Raw genomic sequence first — 27,694 nt, 5'->3', positions numbered from 1 at the left:
GCAGCGGGAGCCTCAGCCTTCGGCTTCTCCTTGTGGACCGAGTAGAACGAGCCAGACGACTCGCGGACCTTCTTCATGATGGTCGCGGGATCCACATCAGCCTCACCGCGGGCATTGATTTGGATGTGGAAGCCCTGAGAGAGTCACGAGCGAACAAACGAACGAAACAAACGAACGAAATGAATATTTCGACCAGAAACAGCATTTCTTGATCCCAGGGACGTACCGAAAACATCTTGGTAATGTCAGAGAGATGGGACGCAGCCAGACCCTTCTTGGTAGGCTCGACACCATCGCCAGTCTGCTCAAAAGCAAAGGGACAAGAAAAGATCGAATCAGTGAATTTCAAGGCTCTCCAAGCCAGCGAAAACACTGCAATCCATCCTGTGATCGATCTCGGTTCAATACGCACGTAGGAGATGAAGATGATCTTTGGGAGCTCGGTCTTCTCGTCAATGACTCGGCAGACGGCGTACTGGACGCGACCTTCGTTGAACTCCTCCTTGAGCTCCTCGAGACCGCCCTCTGGAGCAATAAAACAACCAAAACCAAACCAAAATTCAACATTCACAACAAGTTAGTCAAAATCACAATCACTGTTGAAAGACTTGAGTTTTGGTTTTCCATACAATTTTCAATGCAACGTTCAAAATTCAATGCAAATTCAATAGAAATTGACAAAAACAAAAGATTTTTTTTTTTTTTTGTTTGAGTTTCCTGTTTCAGGTTTTTTTTTCTTTCTTTTTTTTTTTCCGTGCCGTTCGTTGTTTGAAGCGGCAAACAAGGAGATTCGCGTCCCCGCCTCGCGGTCTGGCTCACATCCGCTCCATCAACAACGCCAGCCTTCCTCTCGCAGTGTGTGGCTTCGACCAGCCGAAGCCAAGACAAAACAAATAAAAAATAAAAAAAATAAAAAAAATAAAAAATAAAAAAATAATAAAAAAAGATAGAAAATTCAATGTTTGATTCTTCTATTGTTCGTGTTGATGTGTGAGTGGATTGGGGTTGAGAGTGCATGAGCGGATGATCCTACCGCCAGTGGACTCGACCTTGAGATCGAACGTCTTGGGAACGTAGCCGAACAGCGCCCTGCCGAGCAACAGTAGAAGCGACGCAGAGATGAGCTCAAAACCAATGGCAATGACAATGACCACAGATCACACTGCTCCCCTCCTTCGTCTCCATAGGGACAGATGATGGATAGAATGAAGAGACTAGCAAGATGGGGGACCCCTCACCAGTTGGTGCTGGACTTGACGTCGCGGACCTCGTTCCAGGCCTCCATCAGCGTCGAAGTGTTTGCCTTCAGATTGATGCCAGTGCTCATTCTGTGCCAGTGTTGTCAAAATAAGAAGACTGAGCTATCATTGCTATTATATGAGAACAAGATGGATTTCGAGCAGATCAGATCAGAACCGATCAGATCAAGGCAGGCAGTCCTCTTACTGCGTTACCATCGATGAGCAGCAGCAAACGAGCGCACAAGCAAGAAGATCCACCATCAGAGGAATTAGCCGCACCCAAGCGATGCAAGATTGACTCGTCATCGGATGATCCAATGGATGATGACGGTAGCACGAGCAGTAGTAGGACGACAAGCAATGGAGCACCAGTCCGTAACATGTGCGGCGACCTCCGCGTGAATCCATTCTACGAGGGCGCAGCGTTCGTAGAGGCCACCCGCGCGCTACTCGATGAAAACAAGACATGCGTGTTCAACGTCGAGAGTGGCCAGACTGTCGTTGTGGGCTGCGGGACGGACGATGCGCTCGAGCATCTCGCTCGGGCTGAGCAATCCACCGCGGTCGGACTTGCGCACCCGTTCCATTGCTGTAGTCTGCCGCTGTTCCTGGATGCACTGCCGAATAGCACGACTCATTCGTCGGAGATCGATGCGCAGCAGCGACAGAGCGGCTTGGAACACGCAGCAGACAGCCCAGCGACGCACGCGTACTTGGCGCAGTTGGAAGCCACTCTGCTCTGCCAGCCGTTGCGACGCAAGAACAACGACCTGTACAACTTTCGCCAGAGCGACGACCTCAAGAACATGGATGCGGAAGCTCTTCCGGTGCTCAAGCCGATCATGGATGTGCTCCAAGGACCCGTGCGCGCGTTGCTCGCCTCCATCACTGGGATTGAGCTCAATTCCAACGTCGCCATGACCTTTTCGAGCTATGCACAGTCAGGTATGTCGCGGTCTAGTTGCTTGTGGTTTGCGTCTGCCTACTCCTCTATGTCTGACTTTTTTTTTTTTCTCCGATTCGCCGATGAACGCACTCCACACACACCACTTTTGCCAGACGTCCTGCTGTGCCACGACGACGAACTGGACGAGCGACGCATTGCCTTCATCCTCTACTTGTCACCAAATTGGAACGCTGCCGTGGACGGTGGCGCGCTTGATCTGTTTGACAACAACCCGGCGACAAACGCACCCACGTCGATTGTCGCCTCGTTGTGGCCCAGGTGGAACTCGTTCAATTTCTTTCCAGTGACCGAGACCTCTCATCACCAGGTAGCGGAGGTCTTTTCGTCCTCCAAAGCGAGAAATTCCATCAACGGCTGGTTTCACGGGCCCCCGCTCCACCGCCAAGCACCCATGTTTGAGCCTCGCCTTCCCCAAATTCAGCTGGGTCCAAAGCCGCTGGAGGACGACAACCTGCTGCTATCTGAGTGGCTCAACCCAGTGTACCTTAAGGCCCAATCCCGCGTGCGCGTGCACGAACAGTTTGTACGCGAGTCGAGCATCAACCTGCAGCAGTTTCTGCGCGCTGAAGTGCTTGGCCCGCTGATGGCCCAGCTCTGGCAGCTGTCAAATCAGCGCAATCGCGCCCACGGCTCCGTCTGGCAAGCTGTGGGCCCGCCGCACAAGAGGTCGTATGACACCCTGGCCGACAGCGATGCCATCATGCCAACCTCCCCACTCGGCCGGTACTTGCGGTTTTTGCGTTCACACGCCTTCCGCGGGCTCCTTGCTGAGCTCACCGGCCTTGATCGCCTCGAGTCATTCAACGCCCGAGAATTGCTGCGACGGGTGCAGTCTGGCTGCTACACGCTCATCGACGACGGCGACACTGCCGAGGTCGCTCCTGCCCTGGACGTGTTCTTGTTTCTCCCTGGTCTTGAAACAATGCACAGCAACGCCGAAGTCGTGTGGGACACGGCCTACGGCGGCTGGATTAGCTACCTGGCGCGCGACCAAGACGAGGAGCTCATCACCGTGATGCCCACCGCCAACTCTCTTTCGCTCGTCTATCGCACCGAAGATGCGCTGCGTTTTGTCAAGTATGTGAACAGTACCTGTCCGCATTCGTACCTGTGCTCTGCGCTATCCTACGTGGAGTCTGAGGAGCAAGCGGCGGAGTGACGATGCTTTTTTGTTATTTTGTTATTCTTTAATATCCTGTACTGTAGTCTTCCCTGCCACAAATCCCTCATCTTCTTTCCAGAAGCACGCGCGCACTTTGATCGATTGCAATTCCTGAACTTTTCAAAGATCCGAGCTCTGGTTGATCATCTTTCGCCATCTCATCCCGGTGATCTGTCGCTGTTTCCACTTTATTCCTATGATCACATCGTCCGATTCACTCGCTGCATTTATTTTTCCCACTCATTCTTTTTTTTCTCTCTTTGATTCCATCTTTTGTTGTCTGATCGATGAAGCGTCGCCTTGAAATCGACCCCTCTGAAGTTGAAATGGACAAGGCCACTGCATCGACCAGCAAGCGGTCGTCCCCGTACGAACCACCACAGCTCACCGCCTCTCACATTGAACAACCAGTGGACCTCTCTTTGTGCATCTATGGGGTGGGGGGCGTTTGGCTGGGGGGGGGATGCATTGGGCCCCCGTGTGTGTTTGGCCCCCTCGTCCACGTGTGGCCTTTTGCAGCTCAATGCATTTTGGCATTTGAAGCCACACTCAGAAGAGGGCTGCCTGCAACAGAACAATACAACGTCGTATCGAACATCACTCGTGCTCTTTTGTCAACAGGGCTTGTCGCTGGTCTCCGCTGAGCAAAGTCAGAGCTCAAGGAGACGGAAAGTGGACGTCGGCTTGTCGACCAAATGTCCTTCGCGTCTTGTTCCTTGTCACACGACTTTTATTGTGATTTGTGAACATTGAGTACAAGGCATTGAAGGGCTGGAAGTTGGGCGAGGTGGCGACTCTGAATGCGAGGGGGGAGATTCCGACCCCGGTTACACAATCCACTCACTGTGACTTGAAATCCTCTTTGTAATCACTCCTCTTACTTTTTGTTTGAACTTGCACAACACGATGACGATGACTTTGATGGATTGCAGAGACGTGAGCGACGACGCGGTGCCGTCGCATATCAATCCGCTGACCAAGCGTGTCTTCTCGGAAAAGTACAAGAAGATCCTCGAGAAGCGTCTCAAGCTGCCCGTGTGGGAGTACCGCCAGCAGTTTATTCGTCTGTTCAACGAGAACCAGATCATGGTGCTGGTCGGTGAGACGGGCTCGGGCAAGACCACGCAAATCCCGCAGTGGTGCATGGAGGAGGTGCTCAAGTACGCGCCTCAGGGTCAGGGCGTTGCCTGCACGCAGCCTCGTCGTGTTGCTGCCATGAGTGTTGCTGCCCGTGTGGCCGATGAGCTTGACGTCACGCTCGGCGAAGAGGTTGGCTATTCCATCCGTTTCGAGGACTTGACCTCGCCGAAGACTGTTCTCAAGTACATGACCGACGGTATGCTTTTGCGCGAGGCCATGACCGACCCTCAGCTTCGTCGCTACGGTTGCATTCTGCTCGACGAGGCGCACGAACGCACGCTTGCCACAGACATTCTCATGGGTTTGCTGAAGGAGGTAAAAGAGTGTGTGATTTGTTCTGTTTAAGCAAAGTGATCGATGATGGATGGTGATCGAGTCCATTGACCCCCTCTGTGTTACTTTCTCTCTCTCTCTCCATCTCCATAGATTTGCGCCAAGCGCCCCGACTTGAAGCTTGTGGTGATGAGTGCTACGCTCGATGCCGGCAAATTCCAGAAGTACTTTAACAGCTGCCCGTTGATGGTAAGGATTGCCGCTTTTTTTGTTTCGATTTCCTACGTGACTGCTTTCTCGTCAAATGGCCCTTGCAATCCAACATATCATTGTGTCGTCTTTGCTTTTTTGCTTTTTCGCTTTTCCTTTTCTCTTTAGACTGTTCCTGGTCGTACTTTCCCCGTCGAGGTCTTTTACACAAAGGAGCCCGAGCGCGACTACCTCGAAGCCGCCATTCGCACAGTTGTTGAAATCCATACCTGCGATGACCGCGGTGACATTCTCGTCTTCCTTACGGGCGAGGAGGAAATTGAAGACGCTTGCCGCAAAATCCAGCAGGAGATTGAAAACATTTCGAGCTCGGGTCCCGTCAAAGTTGTGCCTCTGTACTCTACGCTGCCACCACAGCAGCAGCAGCGCATTTTCGACGAAGCGCCCGCCGATTCGCCCTCTGGCGCCTTTGGCCGCAAGATTATCGTGTCCACCAACATTGCCGAGACGTCGCTCACCATTGATGGCATCGTCTACGTGGTGGATCCCGGTTTCTCAAAGCAGAAGGTGTACAACCCCCGCATTCGCGTCGAGTCCCTCTTGGTGACACCCATTTCAAAGGCCAGCGCACAGCAGCGCGCTGGTCGTGCAGGCCGCACCCGTCCTGGCAAGTGCTTCCGATTGTACACCGAGACGGCCTTCAAGGGCGATCTTATCGAGCAGACCTACCCCGAAATTCTTCGCTCCAACCTCGGCTCGGTCGTCTTGCAGCTCAAGCAGCTTGGCATTGACGATCTGGTTCATTTCGATTTTATGGATCCCCCGGCGCCAGAGACGCTCATGCGTGCCCTCGAGCTCCTCAACTACCTCGGCGCTCTCAACGACGATGGCGACCTGACTGAGCTTGGTGGCATGATGGCCCAGTTCCCGCTCGATCCTCAGATGGCCAAGATGCTTGTGGATGCTCCCAACCACAAGTGCTTGAACGAGACTCTCAGCATTGTTGCCATGCTTTCAGGTAAAGTGTTTTTTTGTATTGTTTTGAGCATGTGTGCGTCTGGTTTGTGCTTTCAGCGTGGCTGATTCTTCAATTTTTGTGTGGCTGTTGTTGTCGCAGTGCCCAATGTTTTCGTGCGCCCTCGCGATGCCAAGAAGGCTGCCGATGAAGCAAAGATGCGATTTGCTCACATTGACGGCGATCACCTCACTTTGTTGAACGTTTTCCACGCCTACAAGCGCGGTAAGGGTGCAGTTTTCGCGGTTGTGGCGCGGTTGTGGTGTGACTAGTTGGCGCTCGTTTTTTGGCCTCGTCACTCATCTCCACTTGTCCTTGCTGACAGCCGGCTACGACGACGCCAACTGGTGCTACGAGAACTTTTTGAATTCGCGTGCGCTCAAGTCGGCCAACAGCGTGCGCTCGCAGCTGGAGCGCATGTGCGACAAGTTCAAGCTTGACAAGGCTGGCAACGATTTTACGAGCAAGTCGTACTACATCAACATCCGAAAAGTGCTTGTTGTTGGCTACTTTATGCAAGTTGCGCATCTCGAGCGTCAAGGCCATTATCTTACGGTCAAGGACAATCAGGTTTGGCAAAGTTCTTCCTTGTCGTTTTGTGGTTGTTGGAGTTTTTTCGCTTCTGATTGACTCACTGGATGTCATTGTTCGCAGGTCGTCTTCATGCACCCGTCCACCGCGCTCGATCACAAGCCCGAATGGCTGGTGTACAACGAGTTTGTGCTGACCACCAAGAATTACATCCGCACTGTGACGGAGGTCCGGCCAGAGTGGTAAGAGAGCTCGCTCGGAGGCAAAGCTGCTTGCTTGTGATTTCAAGCTGTAAGGTCATTTTTCTCATTTTCTTTTGCGTTCCCGCAGGCTTCTCGAAATCGCGCCTGCATACTACGATCTGTCCAACTTCCCCGAGGGCGACACAAAGCGTATTCTCCAGCGCGTTCAGAGCTCTTCGCGTCCTTCCGGCAGTGGACGAAAGTGAATGTGATTTTCAGGGTCTGAAAGAACAAAATCAATCAAACAAACCAATAAACAAACCAAAAAAATGCACTTTTTGTTCGAAAATTCATGTTGGATTTTTTTTTGTTTTGTTCGATTTGTTGAGAAAAGAGGAGCAAGAAAAACTCGAACGAAAGAGACACGACACATTCACATGCTTGCACAATCAAAGGCATGTGAGACTGAACAGCTACAGCAAAAACAACAGCAACAACAAAAACAAAAAACGATAACGACATCAAATAACAAACCCAAAAGATTGATTCTCATGGTGCTGCAGCTCGGACCAACACCTGAATGACAAATCCTTGTGGTACAGACACGAGGCCAATGACGGTTCGATCGGCAAACTCCTTGCCGCTCATAAAGAAGCGCTGAGATGCCACCGGAATATTCTCTGCAGCCGCGAGGCGGTGCTTGAGCTCGAGCACGGTATCTTGGTCGTTGTAGGGCAGTTTGACGTCTTTCATGGTGGAGAGTCGCAGACGTAGTGTCTTGTCGAGAGTGCGTTGCGTATCCAGCGCAATAGCGTTGGCCGGATCTGGCTGATCGTCCGCCGCGAGGTTTGATGGATCACTCAAGCAGAACAGCGGCACCGTGTACTTGTATCCACGCTCGTCGTACGCGTCTGTCAGTTGGCCTACGAGTTGGCACACGTGATGTTGGTGAGTTGCAATAGTTACATGCTGGATTGGATGGGCGTGGATGGGCTGTGGAGCAAAACAAAAGATGATGAACAAAACAGTCGCAAAATCGATCAAGACATCTGGCTGCGAGTTTGCGTTCCTGCAACACTGCTCGATGTGATGATCATGTCAGTGTTCGTGTTGGTTGGTGGCACATCCGCGATTCCGTCCACAGTGGCACAAAAGAAAAAAAAAAAAGAAGCTTGGGAAAAAGCCTGCTCTTTGTTCGCTCTCTTTTTGAAACCAAAATCTTACCAAGCGGCAGACTGATGCCAGCACCGTCGACGATGGCCTGAGCAAGGGCGTGATCCGAAGTCTCTGCCGCGCCCTTGAGCGCCTGCCAGATCTCGCGCTGGCCGCCAAACTCTGGCGCCGTGCTCCAAAACTCTTCGCGCTTGTGCGCGAGCATGGCCCGGTTTACGTGGACCTCGGCAGCCCACGACGGTGGCTGGCGTTCCAGCGGCTGGTTTCGTCCAAAGACAACTGTAAATGTGTGTGTGTGTGTAGAGGTGTGCGGGGTCGGAATGGGCACAGGGCGAAGTGAGTGAGAGCGAGGCAAAAAGTTGAGCTCGCTGCTTCTTTCGTGCTCAGCCGACAGCCCTCTCAGTTCGATTCAAGAGGTACCAGCGATGGCTCAACAAACAACGCGAGCAGCCAGGCAAGAACACACTCAAGCCACACTCTCAGTACACAAAATCCGCTTCCACTGGATGCCAGCTTCAACATGGACCGGTAGGAGAAGCGAAACCTTATTCACGCTCTTGTCTGTCATCAGATTGTGGCTCACCTTCGCCCTGCCGTGCGGCTGGTGCTCGTCCGCCGGGTATCCCCTGGCGCATCTGGTGCTGCTGGTGCTGCTGCTGTTGCCGCTGTTGCTGGAGCTGCTGCTGCTGCGGGCTGAGCGGGCGCCCGCCGCCGCCGCCTCCGCTACTCCCGCCAAGGCAGTTGCCCATGTGAAAAACGCAGAAAAGTGAAGAGAAGACTGAGAATTGAGGACGCAAAGAAGCGAGACTGATCGCTCTATTGAGTGTCACTCAATGTCTGAATAATCTCGATGATGATGTTGTTTTTTGTGGGTGATCACTTTGATGTTTGAGATGGGTGACAGGACGATGAGAAAAAGTCAATCCGATCGGCAATTTGACAGCATCCAAGCAAGTGCCGTCTGATTCATCCTGAAGTAGAAGAGGAAGCTGCATTGGGTGACTTTTGCACCATGCACACGCGATGGGAGCAGTGGTGTGAGTGGGGGTTGTCTGCAATCGGATTGGCTGTCCATCGCTCCAAAATCCTTCCATTGTTCCCCCGCCGTTCTTCCTTCATGGCTCCTTCACCATTCCCCGTTCTCGATGTCTGTAATATTGTCCTCATCATCATCATCAGCATCAGCATCATCTTCGTGATCATATCAATTCCAAATCCAAAAACCATTCCAAATCCAACAAACCTCACTCCTTGAATCTCACCCGTTCAAAACACCAACCTTCCCAAACAAAATGGCTGCTCCCGCAAAGTTCGCTGACATCTCCAAGGCCGCCAAGGACCTCTTCTCCAAGAACTACAACTTTGGCGACACCAAGCTCGAAGTCAAGACTGCCTCGACCACCGGCACTGTGCGTTCGTAGTTGGAGCTTGAAATGACAATGACGTTTTTTTTTTCTTCTTTTCTTCGCGCTTCTTTTCTATCTTTTGATCGCAAATGCGAGCGTTTTGTCTCCTTTCCAAGTGCTTCTCTGCTCCTTTTGCTGTTTCCCCCCCCCCCACGAGTCGCCTTGTGCGTGACTGGGGAGACAAACAATGCAGCGCGGGGATGAAATGGCAGAAATAAGAGCGAGAAACCGTTTTTTTTCTTTCTTTTTTTCCTGCGTTTCCTCCTGTTCCGGTTGCGCTGCCGTTTTCCGTTTTTTTTTTTGTTTCTTCCTTGCAATGCATGTGCGCTGCATGTGAATGGCACGACCTTCTCTCCTTCTCTCCTTCTCGCCTTTTGCTGCGTCTTCCGTTGGCGTCCCTTTTTTTCTATTTTCTTAATAGGTCACGAACGCCACTGTGAGCCCGTTTTTATTTTTTTTTATTTTTTGGTATTTTTCCTTCTTCTCTTTGTTTTCCGTCCTTCTTCCTCGCTGATTCAAACCATCAAGTCAATCTTCAAAGGCAACGTTCAGTACGAACACCTTCCTGCGCAGTACAACCAACGCAGACAAGCCTCGAACGCAACCCCAACAAAAAAAAAGCGGCACAAAAAAAAAATAAAAAAATATTGGGATCGTTGTTATTTTTTTTTATTCTTTTTTTTTTCCCTTGAATAATAGCTTACTTGTTCTGACTGTCCGTCCGTTGTCCGTTCTCCGTTGTTCTTTGTTCAGGAGTTCACTGCCACCCTCAACAAGGTCAGCAAGACTGGCGCCATCGCCGGCAACCTCGAGACCAAGTGGAAGTATGCCCCCCAGAGTACGTATTTTTTTGAAACACAAAAAACGCCAAGACTTTTTTTTATTTTTTTTTTTATTTTTTCGTTTTTCCATTGGCGCTTCATTGCGCTTTTTTTTTTTCCCCCGGTTGTGACTTTGAGTTGTGCCGCTGGTTGGTCTTGAGCGTTGTTGGTGGTACTGCTGGGGATACGCACTCGTACACCCAATGTTGGGGCATGAGTGAGCAAAGGGACCAGTTTTGGAAACTTGTTTCTTGTTTTTGGTTTTTTTCTTCAGTGTTTCCCTTCTGCTTCTTTTGACCCTGAAGCACAAAGCGTCACTCTTTTCTTCTTGCATTCTTGCACTCTTTCTTGCTTCTCGTCTTCAACGAGCTGCACACTGCAGCGAAGCGTAGTCCTCGAAAAAAGAAAAGAAAATCGGTCCACTGTTGAATTTCCCACAAAAACATTCCTTCCGTTTTGAACTTTGAAAAAATGCTTGTTGTTGTTGTTGCGGTTGTTCTAACCTTGTTTCTCCTGCTCTGTTCTATCTTTGCGCGCAGACATCACCATCACCGAGAAGTGGAACACCCAGAACCAGATCAGCCTCGAGGTCACCTCCGAGGACAAGATCGCCAAGGGCCTGAAGGTCGGCTTTGAGGCTGGCATCTCGCCCAGCTCTGGCAACAAGTCTGCCAAGGTCTCGACTGCCATCAAGCAGGAGCGCTTCCACATCACCGCCGACCTCGACGTCCTCGCTGGCCCCGTCGTCAACACCTCGGCCGTTTTCACCCACAAGGGCTTCCTTGTCGGCTACGACGCTGCCTACAACGTCAACGCGTCCGCCCTCACCAAGAGCAACCTTGCTGCCGGCTACGCCGCCAAGGACTTCACTGTCGTCTCGGTCCTCGACGGTGCCCGCGTCGCCACCTCCCTCTTCCACACTGTCAACCCCGCCGTCCTCGCCGCCGTCCAGTTCTCGTGGAACCGAAACACCAACGAGACCACTGTCGAGCTCGGTGGCCAGTACTCTGTTGACAAGAACACCTTCTTCAAGGGCAAGGTCGACGGCCGTGGCAACCTCGGCCTCTCCTTCACCCAGAGCCTCCGCCCCGGCGTCAAGGCCACCCTCTCTGCCCAGATCGACGGCAACAACCTCAACACTGACGCCCACAAGCTCGGCTTCCACCTCCTCCTTGAGGCTTAAATCAATGGCCGATTTCACTGTGCATGTCTGTCCCCTCCCGCCTTTTGCGTACATTTTGTTGCATGTCTTGGGAAATTTGAGTTGTCGAGTTGTTTTTTGGCATGTAGCATGATGCCCGGTTCTCCCTGCTCTACTGTACTTGCATTTTCTTTGGTTTCTGCCAACCCTATGTATCTGCAATATATTTTTTTCTTCTCTCCGCCCCCCTCCCCCCTTTTTTTTTGATTTGTTTGGTAGTGTCGTTTGTATCTTGTCTGTCACCGACTTTGACTTTGTTGGCTTCAACAACAACAACGACGAAAAGGTCTGCACATTACTTTAGTAATCCTCGCCTCGACTGATAACCTCCTTGCAGGTGGGCCGGAGAAGAATAGTGTGCTCGTACTGGGCCGTGTAGCTGCCTCGGATGTCGCAGAGCGGCGGGTAAGGGTTGACAATGCCAGAGTCGCACAGGGATTTGAGTGCCATGAGATACTTGGTCTCGCCAATGCGGTCGAGGAAGCGTCGGCAAAAGGCCAGCGTGCCGAAATGCTTGTCGATCGTGGAGAGCAGCTGCTTTGCCCGCGGGAGTCGCAGAGGTGTGAAGCCGGCATCAAAGCTCTTCATGTAATGGCTGCACTCCATGTCCTCGTGCACCAGACCCTTGCCAGTGCTGCCAAAGGTTTCGATGGCGTAAAACTCGCCTTCCTCCATCTTGGTCTGCTCGCCGCCGCGCACAATCGGGACGGACTTGCCAGCATGGATGCGGTACTGGTCAATCGAGTGGCCGTACAGGTTGCGGATGCTCTTGATGGGGTAGGTCTTGCCGTCCAGTTCAATTTCGTACGACTCCATCACCTCCTGGATGGCTGCGCCAACATCGCCCAGGCGCACGTCAATACCGGCAGTGCGGATGCCCGTGTTGGTCGCGTCCTTGACAGCAGCGAGCAGCGGGTTGTACTTTTGGTTGAAGGCCACCGTGAAGGCGCAATCCACAATTCGGCCATTGATCTGCGTTCCGAAATCAATCTTGCAGACGTCGTCGTACTGCAAAACAGTCGTGTCGCCGGCATTGGGCGTGTAGTGCGCGGCCACGTGATTCAGCGAGCATCCCGTGGGAAAGGCGATACCGGCGGCCAGTCCGTTTTCCTCGATGAGTGTGCGGACGGAATTTTCAATCTTTTCGCAAATCTCAATCATGGACATTCCCGGCCGCATAAAGCCTTGGGCGTATTTGCGAACCTGCGGGACGCAAGGAGCGCCCCCAAAAATGAGAAAGATGAGAGGGGGGGGGAGTGAGCGGTCAAATTTGTGATGTGAAGCGAAGCACACAACAAATGCACCACGCGGACTCTCACCTGGCGATGGACTTCTGCAGCTTTGCGAATATCGTTGTGGATTTCGTGCCTTGCGCGATCGCGCAGCTTGGCCTCTTCGTTTGTCATGCGCACCAACGAACTGTTGCAAAAACAAAAAATTTCGAAATTTAGCTTGTTTTTCGCGGATTGGTGAGGGTGAACACAACACGTTTCCCATCGAACGAAACGAGGCAGAGAAAGAATAATAAAGCGCACACTCACTCTGCATATGCGCAAATCTCGCCTTCAGGGTACTCGCCCGAAGGGAAGAGTACGCGAACGGGGATTGTCGGCGGTGTCGTTTGAGCTGCCGCACCTGCAAAAAAGGCAACAACGCATCGATGCAGATATCGTCAGCACACAGGGTAGACTGGGAGCTGTTCGTTGTCAAGATTGATCGATGCGTTCGCACCTTCGGTTCCTTGACCCGGAACAATGCCATTCGCAGCCTTCGCCGCGCCCGACTTTTTCTTCTTTTTCTTCTTTTTCTTGTCGGCATCTATGCACGAGATTCGATTGGGAGTCAGTTGCAGAGCGAAGCGACTCAGACGACCGAGCAGATGCGAAATTCTGAGAAATCTCGTCTCTCAATTCACGAGCAGCAGAGATCCAAACGCACCTCCACCGGTCGTAGTGGACGTTGCGCCGTCATCGTCATCGGCATCATCGCCTTCTTCGCCTTCTTGGTTGTCGTTTGAGGCTGCAACTGGATTGGTCTGAGCTGACGAGCTCGCAGCAGAAGCAGCCGCAGCAGCAGTTCCGTCCGTCGCCGCATCTGCCCATGTCACGCAGCAACCAACCCACCAGTACAAAAAGTGAGCCTCTGGCGTTCTTGTGATCATGAGCTGTATGCATGGTGGGACGAGAACCCCCGCGTGGAAAACAACGCACTCTTTGCCTTGCTCGGCTTCTTCTTCTTCTTCTTCTTGGCAGCTGCACCGCTCGCTCCGCCATTCACAGCGTTCGTAGCCTCAGTATCATCGTCATCATCCCGAGCGTCGTCATCGTGATCAGCATGCTCAGGAGCAGCAGTTGAAGAAGAAGAAGATGTAAGATTGTTCTCCTTGGCAGTAATGTCACCGTTGGCCGCGTTCCCTTCCGCCTTATTCATTTCGGAGGTTCGTCTTATGTGAGCTGTCTTGTAAAGTATCCTTGACTTGAAATCAGCCCAACAAAGACAAAAGACTGACTGGCGCAGATGTTTGCCATTTCCAGATTGCTCCTCACTCTTCCATTTCACTTCAAGCTTTAACGACATGCGTTCAGTCGTCGCCTGCATTGCCGTCGCGCTGTGCCTCGCTTCCGTTGCGCTTGCACAGAACCGCATCGACTACGCCCTCGAGTTCAACGGCGAGTGGAACAACCAGACCGGCACGGTAACAAGAAACCAGTCCAAAACCCAACCTCGCTTCTTACCATCCATCCTCACCACGCGTGGACTGACCGGGCACGGAGCTTCGCCGCGAGACCGGGCTGCAATTGGAGTTCATTGCAGCTATTGCAAGCCATTGGCATCCTTGATGAACATGCTCGAACGCTTTTCAAGCTCGTTTTCGATTATTCGTTCGTATCGAATTCGTGACCAACTCTCTGCAATTTTTGGCACAGATCACGTCCAAGGCACTGTCGACCACCATCAAGACGCTCATCGATGCCACTGACGGCTTCACGTCGACCACCAGTACTCTCATTGGTGTCGCAGGTCTGTTGTACTGGACTGAGTGCCGGATGAACAACGAATTTTAACGCAACCCCGAGATACCGATACGAGGTGGTAAAAACTCACATAGGAAGCTCGGACATGTCGTTATTGTCGTTGTTGTGTGCACACACGCTCAGCCATCACGACCGCCAGCATCACCGAGTACAAGACCAACGGCGATGGCACGGCCACCTACCGCCAGACTGGCAACATTACCTTCTTCTCGAACGACCACATGCTCTTCTTTGACGGCTATGGCACTGCCGAGCCGCTCAACACTGACGGTCTGTTCAACGGCGCTGTATGTAACACGTCGAGCTGTTCAAGTGAAATCATTCGTCCCAGTCGCACAGCATTTCTTTTTTTTTTTTTTTTTTTTTTTTGGTTGAAAGGCGGCTGACAAAAAAGTTGTGCTTGTTTGTGCTCGACACAGGCCGTTCTCCGCATCCTCAACGGCGCTGGTGCGTTCTCTGGTGCCAGCGGCTTCCTGACCAACAACCTGTACGATGAGTTTGCTGCGTTGAGAGTCATTCATGGCCGCCGTGATACGTGTTGTCTCATTTTCTGCTGTCTGCCCGTGTTATTTTTGACTGGTAGTGTTGCTCAAGTCGATCCCGACCAAAAGCAAATCCTTTCTTACACCAACCTCCAGGTTTGTGCTTTTCCGCGCGATTCTGATAATCCCTTGCAAGGAATTTCTCAACAACAACTTACGAACTTTGTTTTTGTTTTGTTTTTGGTTTGTTTTCTTCGTGCTACAGGTTGCCCAGGTCTGGATTCCTGGCAACTTGACCATGACTCAGTAAACAGCAGCAAGTCTGGAGGAGACGAGTCCACCTTGTCCACCGTTTCCGAATTGCCTCAGCCGTTTTGGTTGGTGTTCCTTGCCACGTTGTTGTCAATACACACTCTCCCCTCTTGCTACACAAGACGATACAACAGCCGTGCAGGCTCGGTTGCATTGCGCCATCCAAAACACGCTTTTTAAGATGCGAGATTGAAGAGCTAACTTTTTGACCATTCTCACCGCTACTGCCGCCATTGCCGTGATGATTACAATTCCATGACTTGTAATTTTCACTTCTATCATAGTCTCAGCTCCATCATCACTCGACTTTTTTTTTTTTTTTTTTTCTTCAGCTTGGCTTCATGTTCGGCAGCTTGCGCGGGCGCAAGAAGCTCGTCGACGATGAGCACGAAACGAACGTCAAGAACTACATGCGACTGCAGGAAGTGTCTGAAAACCTCCAAAAGTGTAAGCGAGGGTTGTCTGATACGAGTGCATGAGCGAGGAGGACTGAAGGATTGAGATTGAGTGAGATTGAAGAGTCGGAGGTCTGCGTCCCCCAATCGACAGTAGCTGCTTCCCAGCTTGCATTCGCAGCTTGCTTGCCGTATGTGTGTGTGTATGCGGGGATCGGGAGAAGGGGGTCGAGGGCAGTTGTTCGGCTACTGACTTTTTCCAGCCTGATCCCGCAGCGCTCAAGAGCTTCCAGGACTCGATGAAGGCCATCACGCAGTCCCACAATCGGATGGCGGCGTGCGTCGATGAAATGTTCGAGCCGTTCGAGGCGCAGGAGGTCAAGCAGAGCGCCAAGCTCTACGCTGAGGCCTGCCAAGCGCTCGAGCGAACCAACCATGATCTGGTAAATCGTCTTTGCGTCTTTGCTTTGGGAAAGAAGCCAAGTTACTTAGTTGATGGGGGGTATCATGATGGGGTTTTTCGTTTTCCCCGTCGCACAGGAATCGGAAATGCGCATCACCTTGTTCGAGCCAATGACTCTGTTTATGAAGATTTTCCCGATTGTCGACGAGCTCTTGAAAAAGCGAGACCAGAAGCTGATTGAGCTCGAGAAGCGTCGAGAAAAGCTGGGCAAGAATAGCAAGAGCAAAGACCGAGGTTCGAGCCGTGCAGAGCAGGTAATATTGGCACAACGAACAGCAAAGCAAAAACAAACACCGTTTACTATTGTTTGGAAACAAACCGAGCAGTGCACAACCCCAACACCATCGCTGAGCACTGGTTCCTTGTTTTTTTTTCTTCTTATGTTTTGGGTTTACCACAGGCCGAGCGTGCCGTCGCCGAGGCCGAGCGCGAGTACAACGAATTGAACGACAAACTGCGAGCAGGATTGCCCGGGTTCTGCGAGGCACGCACAAGCTACTTTGACGCGTGCTTTGAAGCCCTGGTCAAAATCCAGCTCCAGTGCAGCAAAAACTGCCAGCAGCTGGTGGCAGGCAAGATGGGCGGCGGCTTTTCCAAGACGCAAGCGCTCAGCGACGCAGCGTACGATCAGGACATTCGTGCCAAGCTCGATAGCTTCCTCTCGTTGGCCATCGTCTCGGGCAGCTCCAAGATGCCGCGTTCGGCGCTCGGTGCCAGCTCTATCGCGTCGTCGCAGGCGGCGGCCGCGCTTCCGGCAAGCCCCGTTTCTGCACCGATACCTGCCGCCACCGCCGTTGCATCTGCCGCCGACGAGATGGACGAGCAAGCACCGGCGCAAGATTATGTTGACGAGCAAGCGTCGCAGCCGGAAGCGGCCAGCGAGGAGTAGCGACTGTTTCTTTTTTCCTCTCTTGTGCAGTTTTGATGTTGCCGTCCAATGAATAGAAGTCAAAAACAAAAACAACAAAAGGCCATGAAGAGATCAAATCAATGTATTGTCAGGCGAAAAAAACCCCGCTCGGTGGCACTGCAACAGCATTCTACAAACAAAACGCGCTCAAATGCTCGAAACCAAAAAGCGTTTACGCCGACATGTCAGAGAGAAACGACCTAAAGTTAATCCTGAGCGACGGCAATGACCTTCTCGGCAGTGCAGAGGTGGATGAGGGAGCAGACGACAGCGGGGTCGATGTCGCTGGCAATGGCGTTGACAATCTCGGGGGTGTAGAGGGTGATGAGCGAGTCGCACTCGTTGCGGATGGTGCTGGGGAGCTTGGTGCAGACCTTCTCGACCTCAGCCTCAATCTCGGAGACGGTGCCGTTGGCGACGATCTTCTGGTCGAGCTCCTGTAAAAAAGAGAACAAGTTTGAGAAGGTGTGAGAAAACCAAAATCATCAAAGCCAATGATGCATTGCAAAATCAACAACATCAAACATCAAGGAGAAGAGCAAGAAAAAACCAAAACAAATCATAAAAATAAAAATAAAAAACAAGGTCATGAGAAAGTCATGTGGCTTTTTTTTTTTTTTTTTTTCTGGTTTGTTTTTTTGTTGAGCACCCAAAAAGTCTCCACCATTGCGCAAGAAAACCCTCCACCACAACCCAACCCCAAAGGAGCAAAAAAGAGAGACGGGACATGGCCAGCCCAAAGAGACAAGAGCGAACTTACGCGGATGGCAAACTCGCAGATGGTGCAGGCGACGGAAGCCTCAACCTTGGCGACGGACGAGCAGAGGCCGAGGGTGGAGCAGATCTGGGCCGGGGGGAGCTTCTGGACGAGGAGGGCGATGAGGGTGGGGGTGTAGGTGTTGATGAACGAGTTGCACTCGGAGCGGAGGGTGGAGGGGATGTCAGCGCAGATCTGTTGGGGTTGGGGGAAGCACAAAAACAAAAGTTCATTGGTTAGTAAGCACACGAGAGATAAGGAAAAGGGGTCCACAGCGCATGGAAATTGGTATAAAAATAACACAAACAACCCCTCATGCTTTGGAACTGATGAGGGATTCGTTCAAATTCAAAAAAGAAAAAAAAAAAGAAAAAAAAAAGAAAAAAAATGGGGAAATACACAAGAGCGAGAGAGAAAGGGAACAAGCAAAAGAGCAAGTGGATGCAGTGCGACAAGCGAAAGGCACTCGGACGGAGGGCGCTACGCAATGAGGCACAAAGCAAAGAGATCGAAGAACCAGTAAAAAAAAAAAAAAAAAAAAAAAAATAGAACATATGGCAGTTTTTTTCTTTTTCTTTTGTTCGTTGTTGTTGGGGAAAGTTCTGCTTCAGAGCGAGAGATCCAATTCAGAGAGAGAAAGAGAGAGCAAATGGGATCTTACGCCGTCGAGAAGCTGCTCGATTTGCTGTGTCGTGAATAAAAGTCAAAAGAAGCGCGCAAATGGGAAAGTGAGCAACATTGATCTAGTCACATGTTTTTTTTTTCAATTTTTTTTTTGTTTTTTTCATTTTGAACGTACAGCAGCAGTGGCGTTGGCCTGGAGCTTGGCCTCGACCTTGGTCATGACGAACTCGCAGAGGACGCACTCAGCGGAGCCACCGGCCTTGGGGGCGGGGGCAGCGGCGGCGAAGGCGGCAAAGCCGAGGAGGAGGATGGCGACGAAAGCCTTGTTCATTGTGAATGAAGAGAAAATAAGAAGGAGTGAAGAGTACAAATCGGGATGTCGAGCTCAGACAAAAGGAAATCACACATCAGTCGAGCAGTAATTTTCCACAGAACAGAAAGTCCAAACACCCAATTGCTTTGATGCGCTGTGTTTGGAGGGTGTTCACTCGGAATCGAAACGTTCAACTTTTGAATGTCAGCTGCTTTATGGTTGGTTTGGCTAGCCTGGCTTGGCTTGAGGTTAGCGAGCCAAGTGTGCGCGCTTCAAAATGTACTCATAGATTGTTTTATGGCTTGGACAGGGGGAAATTCGAACGCAGAACAATGTATTATTGTTAAGCTCCTGATTTTGTTTGTGATTCGCAAGTCGAGTGTTTCGAATAATGTAGCATGTAACTTCTCGTTTGTCCTGTTGCAATGTAATACTGATCAGAGTCGAATGTGAACAACAAATGACGGCCTTTCTGAGTTTTTAATCGCAAACCAATCGGCTCGTGCAGTGATTTCCATTGCAAGTCTGGACGCGACGACACCGCTCCTGGTTGGTGCGCTGTTGCTGATTTGTCTGCTGCTGCTGCTGCTGATGCTGCTGATGCTGCTTCGTCTGCTGCTGGTGTGGCGGATGTGGTTGGCGGAACTGATGTTGGCGAAATTGCGAGTCTGAAAATCCGCTGCTCCCTGCGTGTTGTTGTTGTTGTTGTTGCTGCTGCTGCTGCTGCTGTTGTTGGTGGTGATGCGTCGTATAGGAGGACGAACGATATTGACGCTTGTGGCTGTAAAGCGGCTCGCCTTTGCGATGGGTCGCACCCTCAGCAGAACCAGGGTTGGCACCGCCCTGTTTCCTCGACGCTCTGCGCGCTCCACCGCCGCCAAAGTGACCAGAAAACATGTCGCCAAACTGAGAGAACATGTCTCCAAAGTCAAACGTGAAGCCGTTGCCCTGGTGGGATGATGAGTGCGACGAGCGCGGACCGCCTGCCCCACCGAAGTGGAATCCACCTTGAAAGCCGCCACCGCCGGCAGGGCTGGGACCAGCACGGCCATGACCTCCATTTGCACCATCTTCTCCGAACTGATCGTACATTTTCCGCTTTTCGGGGTCGGACAGCACTTCGTAGGCGTGTCCGAGCTTGGCAAACTTGTCTTCGGCATCCGGCTCCTTGTTTTTGTCTGGATGGTACTTGAGCGCCAGTTTGTGAAAGGCCTTCTTGATCTGTCTGTCTGTCGCAGTGCGCGATACTCCGAGAAGCTTGTAGTAGTCCTTTGTATCAAAGCGAGGATCCTTGTTCAGGTTCTTGTTGTTGGTTGTCTGCTGCTTGCTCGAGCCTTTCGGTTGGTGCTTCGCTGAAGGGGATGCTTGAACTGCCGCCATCTGAATGAGCAACAGCAGCATGATGACCATCAATGCCCACGCCATTGTCGTTGCAGGAGCTCGACGTTGTAGTCGAACGCCATCTCGCTTGAGCTCGAGTCGCAGCAATCTGCACACACACACACACACAACACAAAACCCAGCGTTCAGTTCATCGCATTCAAACACACAAAGCCAACGTCTGCGACAAGTTTGAGCTCGTTGGCCGTCAAGTCGCTGCTGAGCTGGCGAATAGGACGAATTGAATGACGCGATTCAAGATTATCTCGAATCACAAAGTCATCACACGACGAGTATGACAATGTGATGAACAAGACCCTTCAAACAGCATCATCATCGCCAACAACACCAACAGCTTGAAAGCGCAGAGAGAAAAAACCCCAAAAGCCAAACCTCATCGCAATTGAATGACAATGGAAGACTGACTTTGACTTGACCGACTCTCGAGCATCACTCATTGAAAGCAATATAATAACAAGAGAATGCATTTCCAAGTTGAGCTCGTACAGTCCAAGTTGAGCAAAGATGGAGCAGCGGCAACGAACGCTGGTGGTGAATGCAGACGACCTCGGGATTGACGCCCAACGCGACCTGGGCATTGCTCAGGCCATCCGCAATGGGGTTGTGCGCAGTGCATCGATGATTGTCAACGGCGCGTCGTCAGAGTCCGCGGCAGAGCTGTTTCGCAGGACGGATTGGCCTGCTCGTGTGAGCATTGGTAAACCGCGCGTTCCATTACATGTGATGGGCGCTTGTATAGCTCGACGATGCATTGGTATAAACCTGCTCATAATTGCTCATTATGGAAGGATGGCGCGGGATTTGGGATGTTGGCAGGGCTCCATCTCAATCTGACCGAGGGACGTACAATTGCAACCCCGTCGCTCGTTCGTGCGCTGCTACACGAGTCAAGCGAGGAGATGCTGGGTAAATTCGGCTTCCGGGATCGGCTCAACGAGCAACTGGATGGTGTCATCCAGGCAACCGCCATCGAGACGCGAGCGCAGGTAACGAAGCGAACTCATCGTTGTCTGCAATTTCCCCAAAATCTTGCATTCTGAGAAAAATGGAAATCCGACAGATTCAGCACTTTGTGATGCTGATGGGCAGCCTGCCATCGCATCTAGATGGGCACCAGCATGTACATACGATTCCCGAGCTGGCTGAAACGATCGCCCAAATTTGCGCGGAAGTTGGCATTACTCGCACCCGCATTCCGAGTGATGTGCGCGCGCATTCGTCGTGATTGATCTTTGAATGAAGATTCTCTCAAACTGCGATCATACTCACAGCATGCTTGTGCCATCATCAACAGAATATGCAAGTGCAGCCGTGGATGGACACGCAAACACCGCGTTACAAATTTCTCTGCATGGTTGCCGAGCAAGGGCGGCGTTCCCGTGCCATATATGCCTCTCATGGTAAGTTTCGAACGCAGCCGATTGCCATGGTAAACTGAAGCCCCCACGCTCAGTCGTCTATCGCAGGTGTCTCGTCAACGACAAGTTTCATCGGGTTGGGATTGATGGGACTGGATTTCACCATTGAGCGGATGTGTGAGCGTCTTGGATCGTGTCCTGATGGAACAATCGAGTGGATGTGTCATCCAGGGCTCAGCTCAACCGAGGGTATAGCTCGTTTGTTGCGCTTTTGACAAACTCGGCGGTCGATCAACACTCTCACTGCACGTCAACGTTTGCTCCAGGCGATGATTTCAACCAGTCACCAGACCGGCCCCTAGAGCTCAAATGGCTGTGCTCTACGCAACTACGCGAGACTCTGAGCGCGGAACGCATCGAGGTTGATAGCTTTCATGTCGTTTGAAAACGCTTCATGGTGTCTTAATTAGTTTCTTACATCCAAAAGGACCGCACGGGTTTTACAAATACTCTACATGAGGTTAAAAGTGCAAAGACAAAAAGGACAAAAGGACACCGGGACCGTACAACAACAACAACAACAACAACAACAACAGCAACCACAACAAGAACGAACAAAACAAACAAACGAAAAAAAAAAACCATTCTTTTCACCCAGTATTGCCAGACCACATGCCCTTCTTTGAGTGCCAGAAGTGGTAAAACCGTGCTTGGCGCAAGCGCTCCACCTCGAAGCCGGCGGACATGACGCGATCAACCATCTCCCAGTCTTCGCCGCCCCATTTGTCGCCAAACTCGCGCGTGTTCATACCACCGATGCGATCAAAGTCTTTCTTGGCCATGGCGAACAAGCCGTACCCCTGTCGCTCCCAGAAGCCGTTCGGCTTCTCGGGAGTGAAGCCACATCCCAATCGCACCACGAGCGGCGCGTAGGCTTGCTTGCCGCTGATCGTGTACTTGCGAATGTCGTCGATCAGCGTTGCGGGCATCTCGAGGTGCAGATCGCAGGTAAAGACGATGGCATCGGGATCGGTAATGGAATCGATGCCCGCTTGCAGGCCGCCTGCGCGTTCAAAGTTGCCAGGCTTGCGGATGAAGGTGAAGCTCTTCATGCGGCTGTTGCGCATCATGGCTTCATAGTCGCCGTCCGTTGACGAATAGTCGACAATCACAAGGTTGAGGTGGTTGTCTCCGGTCTCATCCCAAAGCTCTTCCATGTTTTCGATGAGATGGGCCATCCACGCGACCTGGTTTTTGACCGGGATGACAATGTGCACAGTTGCCTCCTTGTTCCAGGCAAACTGGCGCGGGTAGCACAGTGCACCCCCAGCCGGGCGCAACACGTACTCGGAGATGCGTTCTGGCTTGCCGGGCGAGCTCTTTCGCGTCACATCCACCTCAATGAGGAAGCGAGTGACACCACGGCCGTGGTCGAACTTTCGAACCACGTTGACGATTTGCTTGAGCGTGAAAGGGTCGGCGCGGTCCTGGTTGAGACGCACAATGTAGTCATTGACCACCTGAATGGTAGAGTCAGGGTTGGGTGGAAAGAATGCGCACAACGAAGCGAAATACAAACAAGAACATAAACCACAATGAGTTTCAAAAATCTCAACTATCCATTTAAAAGAACGCATTTTCGACAAGAAGCTGCAAGAAAAAAACCCAAACGTACCGATTGAGCGTCAGCTGCCGGTATGACGAGGTTGGCTCCGTCCAGTCGTTGACCATCGTACAGCTGGGTTTGATCATCCGGGAAGACTTCCGAAAATCCGACACGCGTGATGCCTTCGTAGCGACCCATTTGGCGAGTGACAGTGTAGCTCGGTTTGTAGTCGCACGTACTGAGCGCGCTGCTCAGTTCGCTGGAGGGCACGCGCAGGACGCTGTGAAAATCGGCGCGCGCGTCCATTTTGGGGACAAGAATCGAGTCGATCGGCGTGCCACCAACATGAGAGTGGGAAGGCGGAGCAGATGCGGCACCGTGGTCATGTCCATCGTCAGCCGAGTGAGTTTCAGAGGATTCTGGAGGAGAAAAACAACAAACAAAGACATGAAAACGGAAAACGGAAATCGGAAAACGGAAAACGAAAATTGGGAGATGAGAACGCAACAAAAAAAAAAAAAAAAAAAAAACCTCTCAAAACCCCCCGCATCCAACTGCGACTGCTCGGGAAGAAAACGACAAACACAAACCTTCGTGATGGGCCATCAAAACATCGCCGGGAATGACTTCAAACCTCGGCTGGCCGACAGAGCGCCAGGCAACAGATGCGTGTACACCGCCACCGCCCTGCTTGTGGAAAAACTCCATGTAGTATGGACGATTGGCCTCGAGCTGAACGGGCTCTGATATTTGCGAGGCGTACTTGGTGTACTCGCCTGGATTGGTCCAGATGTCGCCCTCCTGGTCCTCGGGCCGACCGAGGTAGCAGAGCAGGCGTTCGTTCCGCGGGCGAAAGTCTGTGCTGAGCCAAAACTCGGACGTGTCGTCGGACGCGACGGCAAACTCGTAGCGACCCGAGGTCTTTGGGACGAGGTAGCCGAACGCGCGTTGAAAGTACGAGTCGTCCTCAAAGTTGGCCGCCATTGACCTGAGCTTGCGCCGCACGGTCGGGAAATTCGGGAACTGCTTGCTCTGCTTGCCTCGGTAGACCTTTGCGCCACAGGAGCCCTGGAAGATGTGGCTGTTGACCCAGCCCTTGGTCGACTGGGTTGGCGTTGGCGCACGCTCAATCTTGTCCTCTGACGCTTCGTGCTGATGATCGTGCGCTCCTCCTGCTGCTGCCCCTCCAGGCTGCTCACTGCCATGCCGGTCTTTCGATACGGCGGGCTTGAGTGGGATGTCCTTGACGGGAATCAGCTTGCCTCGGCTGGGACGCTCCACGACGACACCACTTCCCGGCTCTTCTGCCGGCTCTTCTGGATCTGGGCCTGGCTCCGGGACGGCCTCTGGCTGGCCCTCTGGCTCGGCGTCGTGATTGTGGTTGTGGTTGTGGTGGGGCTGCTGCTGTTGGTTCTGTTGGTTCTGCGCGTCAGTCGGTCTTTGATAGTACACGACGACTTGATCTGTGGGCGGTCGTCCTGCTTGTGCCAGGGTCGCGTTTCAACAAACCGTTCGTTTGACCAGGGTTTCAAATGTTCAGGGAGAGGAGGGGGAGGGGGTGCGGTGCCACAGCGAGGAGAGTGCATTTTGGTGAGTGACAAACGCAATGCGAAATGTGTCAAAGTGGGCGAGTTGGAGAGCGTTTTTGGTCTTCCCCCCCCCCCGCTTACCGGCATAGGTGAGAAGGTAGATGAGCATCGAAATCAGCGCAAATCCCAGCAATGCGCGCAAGAGCAGGCGCCGATTCATGGTTGGGAAGAGAGCGAGATTGACTTGGAAAAAAGAGAGAAAAGTTAGACTGATCAACCAACTGAACTGCGATGCATTGGTGGAGAAGCTCAGACTAGTAGTGCGTGTATGTTGTCGACGTTCGGAAAAAAAAAGTAAGAGGGAAGCGAAGGTACTGTAGATCGAAAGCGAAAGGAAAACGCGGGGGCTCAGAATCCCAAGCTCTACTGAGACGAGACAGATGCGCGACCTGCTTCCAACAACGGATCATGTTCGATAGATGCTTGTATATCCCACACTTTGCATGTTGAGCCGCGTTGACCTTCCCTCCCTCAGGAGGATTTCGAAGAGCAGTTGATTTCGAGTTTTCATTGCTGCTCACCCCTCTCAGCTCAGCTGTTCTGTACATGAAACCACATCCATTCCACCTTGACCACAGTAGTGAAAACGATTGTTTGAACAATCCTCACTCGATCTAATAAAATCCATGCAATGCAAGTTGAGTTCAGTTCTCGTTCTCAGTTACTTTTTTTCGCTTTCTAATGTCGCAGCAGCAAAAGCACAGCCGCGATTCCGACGAGGATGACATGCCTGGGTAAAAAGCAGCTACAAACACAACTGCTTCCATTGTGATGTGTGTGAAGGGGAGATAGGGGGATAGGGGGGAAGGATGGCTGGGTCGTTTCTGTGCGCCTGACTGCACTGCTCCAGTAGTGCGCTTTGACTTGAGGCCGCCTCACATTTCGACTGATGCGTTGTTGAAAATGCTCGTCCTCTCTCTCTTCAAATCTGCCGAACGAGAGAGCGAACGAGAGAGCGAACGAGAGAGTGAAGAAGAGAGCGAAAGAGTGAGATCTTTGGATTTTTTTTTTCTGTTCCTTGCTAGGACTTTCTTCAGTCGAATAGTTGACTTTTCGTATGTCGATTTGCATTTTTAACCAATCAATCTCCCTACTCTCACTCATGCTCTCGCTTTTTTTTTTTTTTTTTTTTGAACAACACACTCTCTCCTTCTCCTTCTCTTCTCTCTTGTGCTACTCACTCACTCACTGTGCTGCTTGTCGTCCATCTTTGTTGAATTTGCAGAAAGCGCGTCCGACTGGAACACACCGACGGATCGTCGTACTCGGTCAACGTCGACCCACACAACCCGCCGCCGTCGCGCGTCCTGCACGTTCGCAAGCTGCCAGATGGGATTTCGTCGCCGCAGCTGTCGTCAGCCATCTCCGAGCTCGGCGGGGTGGTCAGCTTTGTCATCATGATGCCGCAGAAGCACCAAGCGCTCATCGAGATGGTCAGCGTCTCGGACGCCATGACCGTCATTGCGCACTGCGCCCAGCATCCCGTCTACCTCCAAGGCCAGCAGATCATGTTCAACTACTCCAAGAGCCAGGAGCTCAAGCGCACCTCCGGCGAGCAGCCAGACGAAGGCAACCCGGCCAAGATTCTGCTCTTCACCGTGTTCAATCCAATCTACCCAATCACCTGCGAGGTCTCGCACACATCACCCTCAGCGTACCGCCTCGTCTCTCAGGCACGTCCTCTTCCGCAAAGACGGGCGTCCAGACGCTGGTTGAGTTTGACTCTCCTGCGGACGACACTGGCCGCTCGCCGAGCGATCAACGGCGCCGACATTTACGGCGGCTGCTGCACGCTCAAGATTGATTACTCCGCACACCACCACCTCTCTCAAGGTGCGCCAGAACAACGACGAGTCGTGGGACTACACCGGCGCCGTCCCGCTCGGCCCTCCGGCTGGCGGTCCTCCGCCGCCGCCCGGCGGCCATTCCCAGTACGGCGGTCGCCCAGACGACCGTGGTCGCGACAACCGCGGCCCGCCTCCAAGTGGCGTGTACGACGGTGGTCGCCACTATGGCGGCCCACCGCCCGGCCAGCTTCCGCCGCCCCACCATTACGACGGCGGCCGTGGCGGCTACGACATGGGCCCTCCGCCGCACCACTACAATCCCTCTTCGCCCGACTCGCGCGGCCCTCCGCCGCAGTTTGCTTCCAACAATGGCCCGCAGGGCTCGTCCCCCGTGCTCATGATTTACCACATCAACCCGCAGCGCATGACCTGCCAGAGCCTGTTCAACCTGTTCTGTCTGTACGGCAACGTGTTGCGCGTGCGCATTCTTGCCAACCGAACGGACGCCGCCCTCTTGCAGTTCGACCAAGCGCACGCTGCAGACACTGCGCTCGCCAACCTGAATCGCGCCGTGATTTTCGGAACCTCGCTTGAGGTCACGCACTCGCGCAACACGTACATTGCTGGCGCCGCGACTGCCCCGATTCCCGGATCGCCTGCCACTCTTGTCGACTTTTCCGACTCTCCCCACAATCGGTTTACGAATCAGCGTGCCGCAATGAAAAACCGTAAGCTGATGTTTTCTGCTCAGTCATCATGGGCTTTCGTTAAAAGTGTTGCTCGTCTCATTGTTTGAACCTTCTCACCGTTTGCTTTGCTTTTTTTTTTTTGAAAACTACCCTAGGCATCTCTCCTCCCACGCGCAACGTGCACTTCTTTGGCCTTGGCGTCGGTGCCACTGAGGAGCACATTCGCTCCATTTTCACCCCAGCAGGCATTGAAGAGCCCGAGAGCATCAAGCTTTTCGAGAAAGGTATGCCTGTTTTCTTGTGTGTCGTTTGTTTTGTTGCGCCGGTTGTTTTTCTTTTGTGGTTGCTGACTGCGGACGTCGCTCGCTACAACAGAAAAGGGAGTCTCTGGCTTCATTACCTTCCGAAGCACGCAGGTGGCAACTGAGGCCATCGCGTTGTGCAACCATGCCGAAGTCGATGTGAACGGCTCGCGATTCGTCATCAAGCTGGCATTCTCCCCAGCCAACGAGCGCAGCGAACGTGGTCCTGGTGGCCCTCCGCCGCACGGCAACTTCCCGCCCTATGCCAGCTCTGCACCCCCGCCGCACCACCACCACGCCCATCCACCGCATCATCACGCCCCACCGCACCACTCCGGGCCCCACGATC

General features: G+C 52.4%; 12 protein-coding genes across 12 annotated transcripts; 7 read left to right on the top strand and 5 right to left on the bottom strand.

Moving 5' to 3' along the window:
- The first annotated feature begins 1,447 nt into the window (after window positions 1-1,447).
- CAOG_07878 (2-oxoglutarate and iron-dependent oxygenase) lies at window positions 1,448-3,450 on the top strand. The gene is made up of 2 exons (XM_004342913.2): window positions 1,448-2,186; window positions 2,301-3,450. The coding sequence occupies exons 1-2, from the start codon at window positions 1,460-1,462 to the stop codon at window positions 3,365-3,367; spliced, it is 1,794 nt and encodes a 597-aa protein (XP_004342963.2). The 5' UTR covers window positions 1,448-1,459; the 3' UTR covers window positions 3,368-3,450.
- A 123-nt stretch (window positions 3,451-3,573) lies between these two features.
- On the top strand, window positions 3,574-7,067 carry CAOG_07877 (pre-mRNA-splicing factor ATP-dependent RNA helicase). Its single transcript, XM_004342912.2, has 8 exons — window positions 3,574-3,737; window positions 4,303-4,825; window positions 4,937-5,032; window positions 5,162-6,011; window positions 6,111-6,233; window positions 6,334-6,578; window positions 6,663-6,781; window positions 6,870-7,067. Exons 1-8 carry the CDS (start codon window positions 3,658-3,660, stop codon window positions 6,985-6,987), a joined length of 2,154 nt encoding a protein of 717 aa, XP_004342962.1. The 5' UTR covers window positions 3,574-3,657; the 3' UTR covers window positions 6,988-7,067.
- On the bottom strand, window positions 7,060-8,711 carry CAOG_07876 (ubiquitin domain-containing protein 1). Its single transcript, XM_004342911.2, has 3 exons — window positions 8,478-8,711; window positions 7,946-8,173; window positions 7,060-7,644 (listed from the first exon to the last, which is right to left on the bottom strand). Exons 1-3 carry the CDS (start codon window positions 8,641-8,643, stop codon window positions 7,271-7,273), a joined length of 768 nt encoding a protein of 255 aa, XP_004342961.2. The 5' UTR covers window positions 8,644-8,711; the 3' UTR covers window positions 7,060-7,270.
- A 424-nt stretch (window positions 8,712-9,135) lies between these two features.
- On the top strand, window positions 9,136-11,504 carry CAOG_07875 (eukaryotic porin). The gene is made up of 3 exons (XM_004342910.2): window positions 9,136-9,303; window positions 10,054-10,138; window positions 10,661-11,504. The coding sequence occupies exons 1-3, from the start codon at window positions 9,187-9,189 to the stop codon at window positions 11,302-11,304; spliced, it is 846 nt and encodes a 281-aa protein (XP_004342960.1). The 5' UTR covers window positions 9,136-9,186; the 3' UTR covers window positions 11,305-11,504.
- A 42-nt stretch (window positions 11,505-11,546) lies between these two features.
- On the bottom strand, window positions 11,547-13,815 carry CAOG_07874 (methionine aminopeptidase). Its single transcript, XM_004342909.2, has 6 exons — window positions 13,533-13,815; window positions 13,261-13,416; window positions 13,054-13,140; window positions 12,864-12,957; window positions 12,642-12,741; window positions 11,547-12,525 (listed from the first exon to the last, which is right to left on the bottom strand). The coding sequence occupies exons 1-6, from the start codon at window positions 13,750-13,752 to the stop codon at window positions 11,623-11,625; spliced, it is 1,560 nt and encodes a 519-aa protein (XP_004342959.2). The 5' UTR covers window positions 13,753-13,815; the 3' UTR covers window positions 11,547-11,622.
- Window positions 13,816-13,862: 47 nt separating this feature from the next.
- On the top strand, window positions 13,863-15,259 carry CAOG_07873 (hypothetical protein). Its single transcript, XM_004342908.2, has 6 exons — window positions 13,863-14,017; window positions 14,250-14,343; window positions 14,481-14,644; window positions 14,777-14,844; window positions 14,941-14,995; window positions 15,105-15,259. The coding sequence occupies exons 1-6, from the start codon at window positions 13,898-13,900 to the stop codon at window positions 15,147-15,149; spliced, it is 546 nt and encodes a 181-aa protein (XP_004342958.1). The 5' UTR covers window positions 13,863-13,897; the 3' UTR covers window positions 15,150-15,259.
- Window positions 15,260-15,469: 210 nt separating this feature from the next.
- On the top strand, window positions 15,470-16,979 carry CAOG_07872 (hypothetical protein). Its single transcript, XM_004342907.2, has 4 exons — window positions 15,470-15,598; window positions 15,823-15,989; window positions 16,087-16,263; window positions 16,410-16,979. Exons 1-4 carry the CDS (start codon window positions 15,493-15,495, stop codon window positions 16,896-16,898), a joined length of 939 nt encoding a protein of 312 aa, XP_004342957.1. The 5' UTR covers window positions 15,470-15,492; the 3' UTR covers window positions 16,899-16,979.
- Window positions 16,980-16,981: 2 nt separating this feature from the next.
- On the bottom strand, window positions 16,982-18,656 carry CAOG_07871 (hypothetical protein). The gene is made up of 4 exons (XM_004342906.2): window positions 18,476-18,656; window positions 18,338-18,361; window positions 17,680-17,871; window positions 16,982-17,356 (listed from the first exon to the last, which is right to left on the bottom strand). Exons 1-4 carry the CDS (start codon window positions 18,629-18,631, stop codon window positions 17,126-17,128), a joined length of 603 nt encoding a protein of 200 aa, XP_004342956.1. The 5' UTR covers window positions 18,632-18,656; the 3' UTR covers window positions 16,982-17,125.
- A 269-nt stretch (window positions 18,657-18,925) lies between these two features.
- On the bottom strand, window positions 18,926-20,402 carry CAOG_07870 (heat shock protein DnaJ domain-containing protein). The gene is made up of 2 exons (XM_004342905.2): window positions 20,387-20,402; window positions 18,926-20,102 (listed from the first exon to the last, which is right to left on the bottom strand). Exons 1-2 carry the CDS (start codon window positions 20,389-20,391, stop codon window positions 19,094-19,096), a joined length of 1,014 nt encoding a protein of 337 aa, XP_004342955.2. The 5' UTR covers window positions 20,392-20,402; the 3' UTR covers window positions 18,926-19,093.
- A 110-nt stretch (window positions 20,403-20,512) lies between these two features.
- On the top strand, window positions 20,513-21,876 carry CAOG_07869 (hypothetical protein). The gene is made up of 6 exons (XM_004342904.2): window positions 20,513-20,711; window positions 20,831-21,000; window positions 21,075-21,218; window positions 21,309-21,414; window positions 21,481-21,621; window positions 21,699-21,876. The coding sequence occupies exons 1-6, from the start codon at window positions 20,519-20,521 to the stop codon at window positions 21,815-21,817; spliced, it is 873 nt and encodes a 290-aa protein (XP_004342954.1). The 5' UTR covers window positions 20,513-20,518; the 3' UTR covers window positions 21,818-21,876.
- Window positions 21,810-24,769, bottom strand: CAOG_07868 (beta-1,4-N-acetyl-galactosaminyl transferase 3). The gene is made up of 4 exons (XM_004342903.2): window positions 24,649-24,769; window positions 23,569-24,456; window positions 23,048-23,397; window positions 21,810-22,892 (listed from the first exon to the last, which is right to left on the bottom strand). The coding sequence occupies exons 1-4, from the start codon at window positions 24,725-24,727 to the stop codon at window positions 22,023-22,025; spliced, it is 2,187 nt and encodes a 728-aa protein (XP_004342953.1). The 5' UTR covers window positions 24,728-24,769; the 3' UTR covers window positions 21,810-22,022.
- A 453-nt stretch (window positions 24,770-25,222) lies between these two features.
- CAOG_07867 (hypothetical protein) lies at window positions 25,223-27,694 on the top strand. The gene is made up of 4 exons (XM_004342902.2): window positions 25,223-25,301; window positions 25,793-27,082; window positions 27,199-27,327; window positions 27,419-27,694. Exons 1-2 carry the CDS (start codon window positions 25,249-25,251, stop codon window positions 26,946-26,948), a joined length of 1,209 nt encoding a protein of 402 aa, XP_004342952.2. The 5' UTR covers window positions 25,223-25,248; the 3' UTR covers window positions 26,949-27,082; window positions 27,199-27,327; window positions 27,419-27,694.

This window comes from Capsaspora owczarzaki (genome assembly GCF_000151315.2).
Source record: "Capsaspora owczarzaki ATCC 30864 unplaced genomic scaffold supercont2.16, whole genome shotgun sequence".
NCBI classification, from domain to species: Eukaryota; class Filasterea; order Ministeriida; family Capsasporidae; genus Capsaspora; species Capsaspora owczarzaki.
The sequence above is the reverse complement of the archived record's forward strand: the minus strand, read 5'-3'. Positions and strand labels throughout refer to the sequence as shown.

Coding starts and splice junctions, on each gene's coding strand:
- CAOG_07867 (XM_004342902.2), top strand. CDS start 25,249: ATGTCGCAGCAGCAAAAGCACAGCCGCGATTCCGACGAGGATGACATG. Junction 25,302..25,792: donor GACGAGGATGACATGCCTGG/GTAAAAAGCAGC, acceptor TTGAATTTGCAG/AAAGCGCGTCCGACTGGAAC.
- CAOG_07871 (XM_004342906.2), bottom strand. CDS start 18,631: ATGAACAAGGCTTTCGTCGCCATCCTCCTCCTCGGCTTTGCCGCCTTC. Junction 17,872..18,337: donor TCGAGCAGCTTCTCGACGGC/GTAAGATCCCAT, acceptor CAACCCCAACAG/ATCTGCGCTGACATCCCCTC. Junction 17,357..17,679: donor TCTGCGAGTTTGCCATCCGC/GTAAGTTCGCTC, acceptor TCTTTTTTACAG/GAGCTCGACCAGAAGATCGT.
- CAOG_07876 (XM_004342911.2), bottom strand. CDS start 8,643: ATGGGCAACTGCCTTGGCGGGAGTAGCGGAGGCGGCGGCGGCGGGCGC. Junction 8,174..8,477: donor AGCCGCACGGCAGGGCGAAG/GTGAGCCACAAT, acceptor ACACATTTACAG/TTGTCTTTGGACGAAACCAG. Junction 7,645..7,945: donor TGGCATCAGTCTGCCGCTTG/GTAAGATTTTGG, acceptor GCCAACTCGTAG/GCCAACTGACAGACGCGTAC.
- CAOG_07877 (XM_004342912.2), top strand. CDS start 3,658: ATGAAGCGTCGCCTTGAAATCGACCCCTCTGAAGTTGAAATGGACAAG. Junction 3,738..4,302: donor ACCAGCAAGCGGTCGTCCCC/GTACGAACCACC, acceptor GATGGATTGCAG/AGACGTGAGCGACGACGCGG. Junction 6,782..6,869: donor ACGGAGGTCCGGCCAGAGTG/GTAAGAGAGCTC, acceptor GCGTTCCCGCAG/GCTTCTCGAAATCGCGCCTG.
- CAOG_07869 (XM_004342904.2), top strand. CDS start 20,519: ATGGAGCAGCGGCAACGAACGCTGGTGGTGAATGCAGACGACCTCGGG. Junction 21,001..21,074: donor CCATCGAGACGCGAGCGCAG/GTAACGAAGCGA, acceptor GAAATCCGACAG/ATTCAGCACTTTGTGATGCT. Junction 21,219..21,308: donor GCACCCGCATTCCGAGTGAT/GTGCGCGCGCAT, acceptor CATCATCAACAG/AATATGCAAGTGCAGCCGTG.
- CAOG_07878 (XM_004342913.2), top strand. CDS start 1,460: ATGAGCAGCAGCAAACGAGCGCACAAGCAAGAAGATCCACCATCAGAG. Junction 2,187..2,300: donor TTCGAGCTATGCACAGTCAG/GTATGTCGCGGT, acceptor CACTTTTGCCAG/ACGTCCTGCTGTGCCACGAC.
- CAOG_07874 (XM_004342909.2), bottom strand. CDS start 13,752: ATGAATAAGGCGGAAGGGAACGCGGCCAACGGTGACATTACTGCCAAG. Junction 13,141..13,260: donor GTCCACTACGACCGGTGGAG/GTGCGTTTGGAT, acceptor TCTCGTGCATAG/ATGCCGACAAGAAAAAGAAG. Junction 12,526..12,641: donor CTGCAGAAGTCCATCGCCAG/GTGAGAGTCCGC, acceptor TGCGTCCCGCAG/GTTCGCAAATACGCCCAAGG.
- CAOG_07873 (XM_004342908.2), top strand. CDS start 13,898: ATGCGTTCAGTCGTCGCCTGCATTGCCGTCGCGCTGTGCCTCGCTTCC. Junction 14,344..14,480: donor TACTCTCATTGGTGTCGCAG/GTCTGTTGTACT, acceptor ACACACGCTCAG/CCATCACGACCGCCAGCATC. Junction 14,645..14,776: donor ACGGTCTGTTCAACGGCGCT/GTATGTAACACG, acceptor TGCTCGACACAG/GCCGTTCTCCGCATCCTCAA.
- CAOG_07868 (XM_004342903.2), bottom strand. CDS start 24,727: ATGAATCGGCGCCTGCTCTTGCGCGCATTGCTGGGATTTGCGCTGATT. Junction 24,457..24,648: donor CTACCTTCTCACCTATGCCG/GTAAGCGGGGGG, acceptor TGGCACAAGCAG/GACGACCGCCCACAGATCAA. Junction 22,893..23,047: donor CGGCAGCTGACGCTCAATCG/GTACGTTTGGGT, acceptor TCTACCATTCAG/GTGGTCAATGACTACATTGT.
- CAOG_07875 (XM_004342910.2), top strand. CDS start 9,187: ATGGCTGCTCCCGCAAAGTTCGCTGACATCTCCAAGGCCGCCAAGGAC. Junction 9,304..10,053: donor CTGCCTCGACCACCGGCACT/GTGCGTTCGTAG, acceptor TTCTTTGTTCAG/GAGTTCACTGCCACCCTCAA. Junction 10,139..10,660: donor GTGGAAGTATGCCCCCCAGA/GTACGTATTTTT, acceptor CTTTGCGCGCAG/ACATCACCATCACCGAGAAG.
- CAOG_07872 (XM_004342907.2), top strand. CDS start 15,493: ATGTTCGGCAGCTTGCGCGGGCGCAAGAAGCTCGTCGACGATGAGCAC. Junction 15,990..16,086: donor AGCGAACCAACCATGATCTG/GTAAATCGTCTT, acceptor CCCGTCGCACAG/GAATCGGAAATGCGCATCAC. Junction 16,264..16,409: donor GTTCGAGCCGTGCAGAGCAG/GTAATATTGGCA, acceptor GGTTTACCACAG/GCCGAGCGTGCCGTCGCCGA.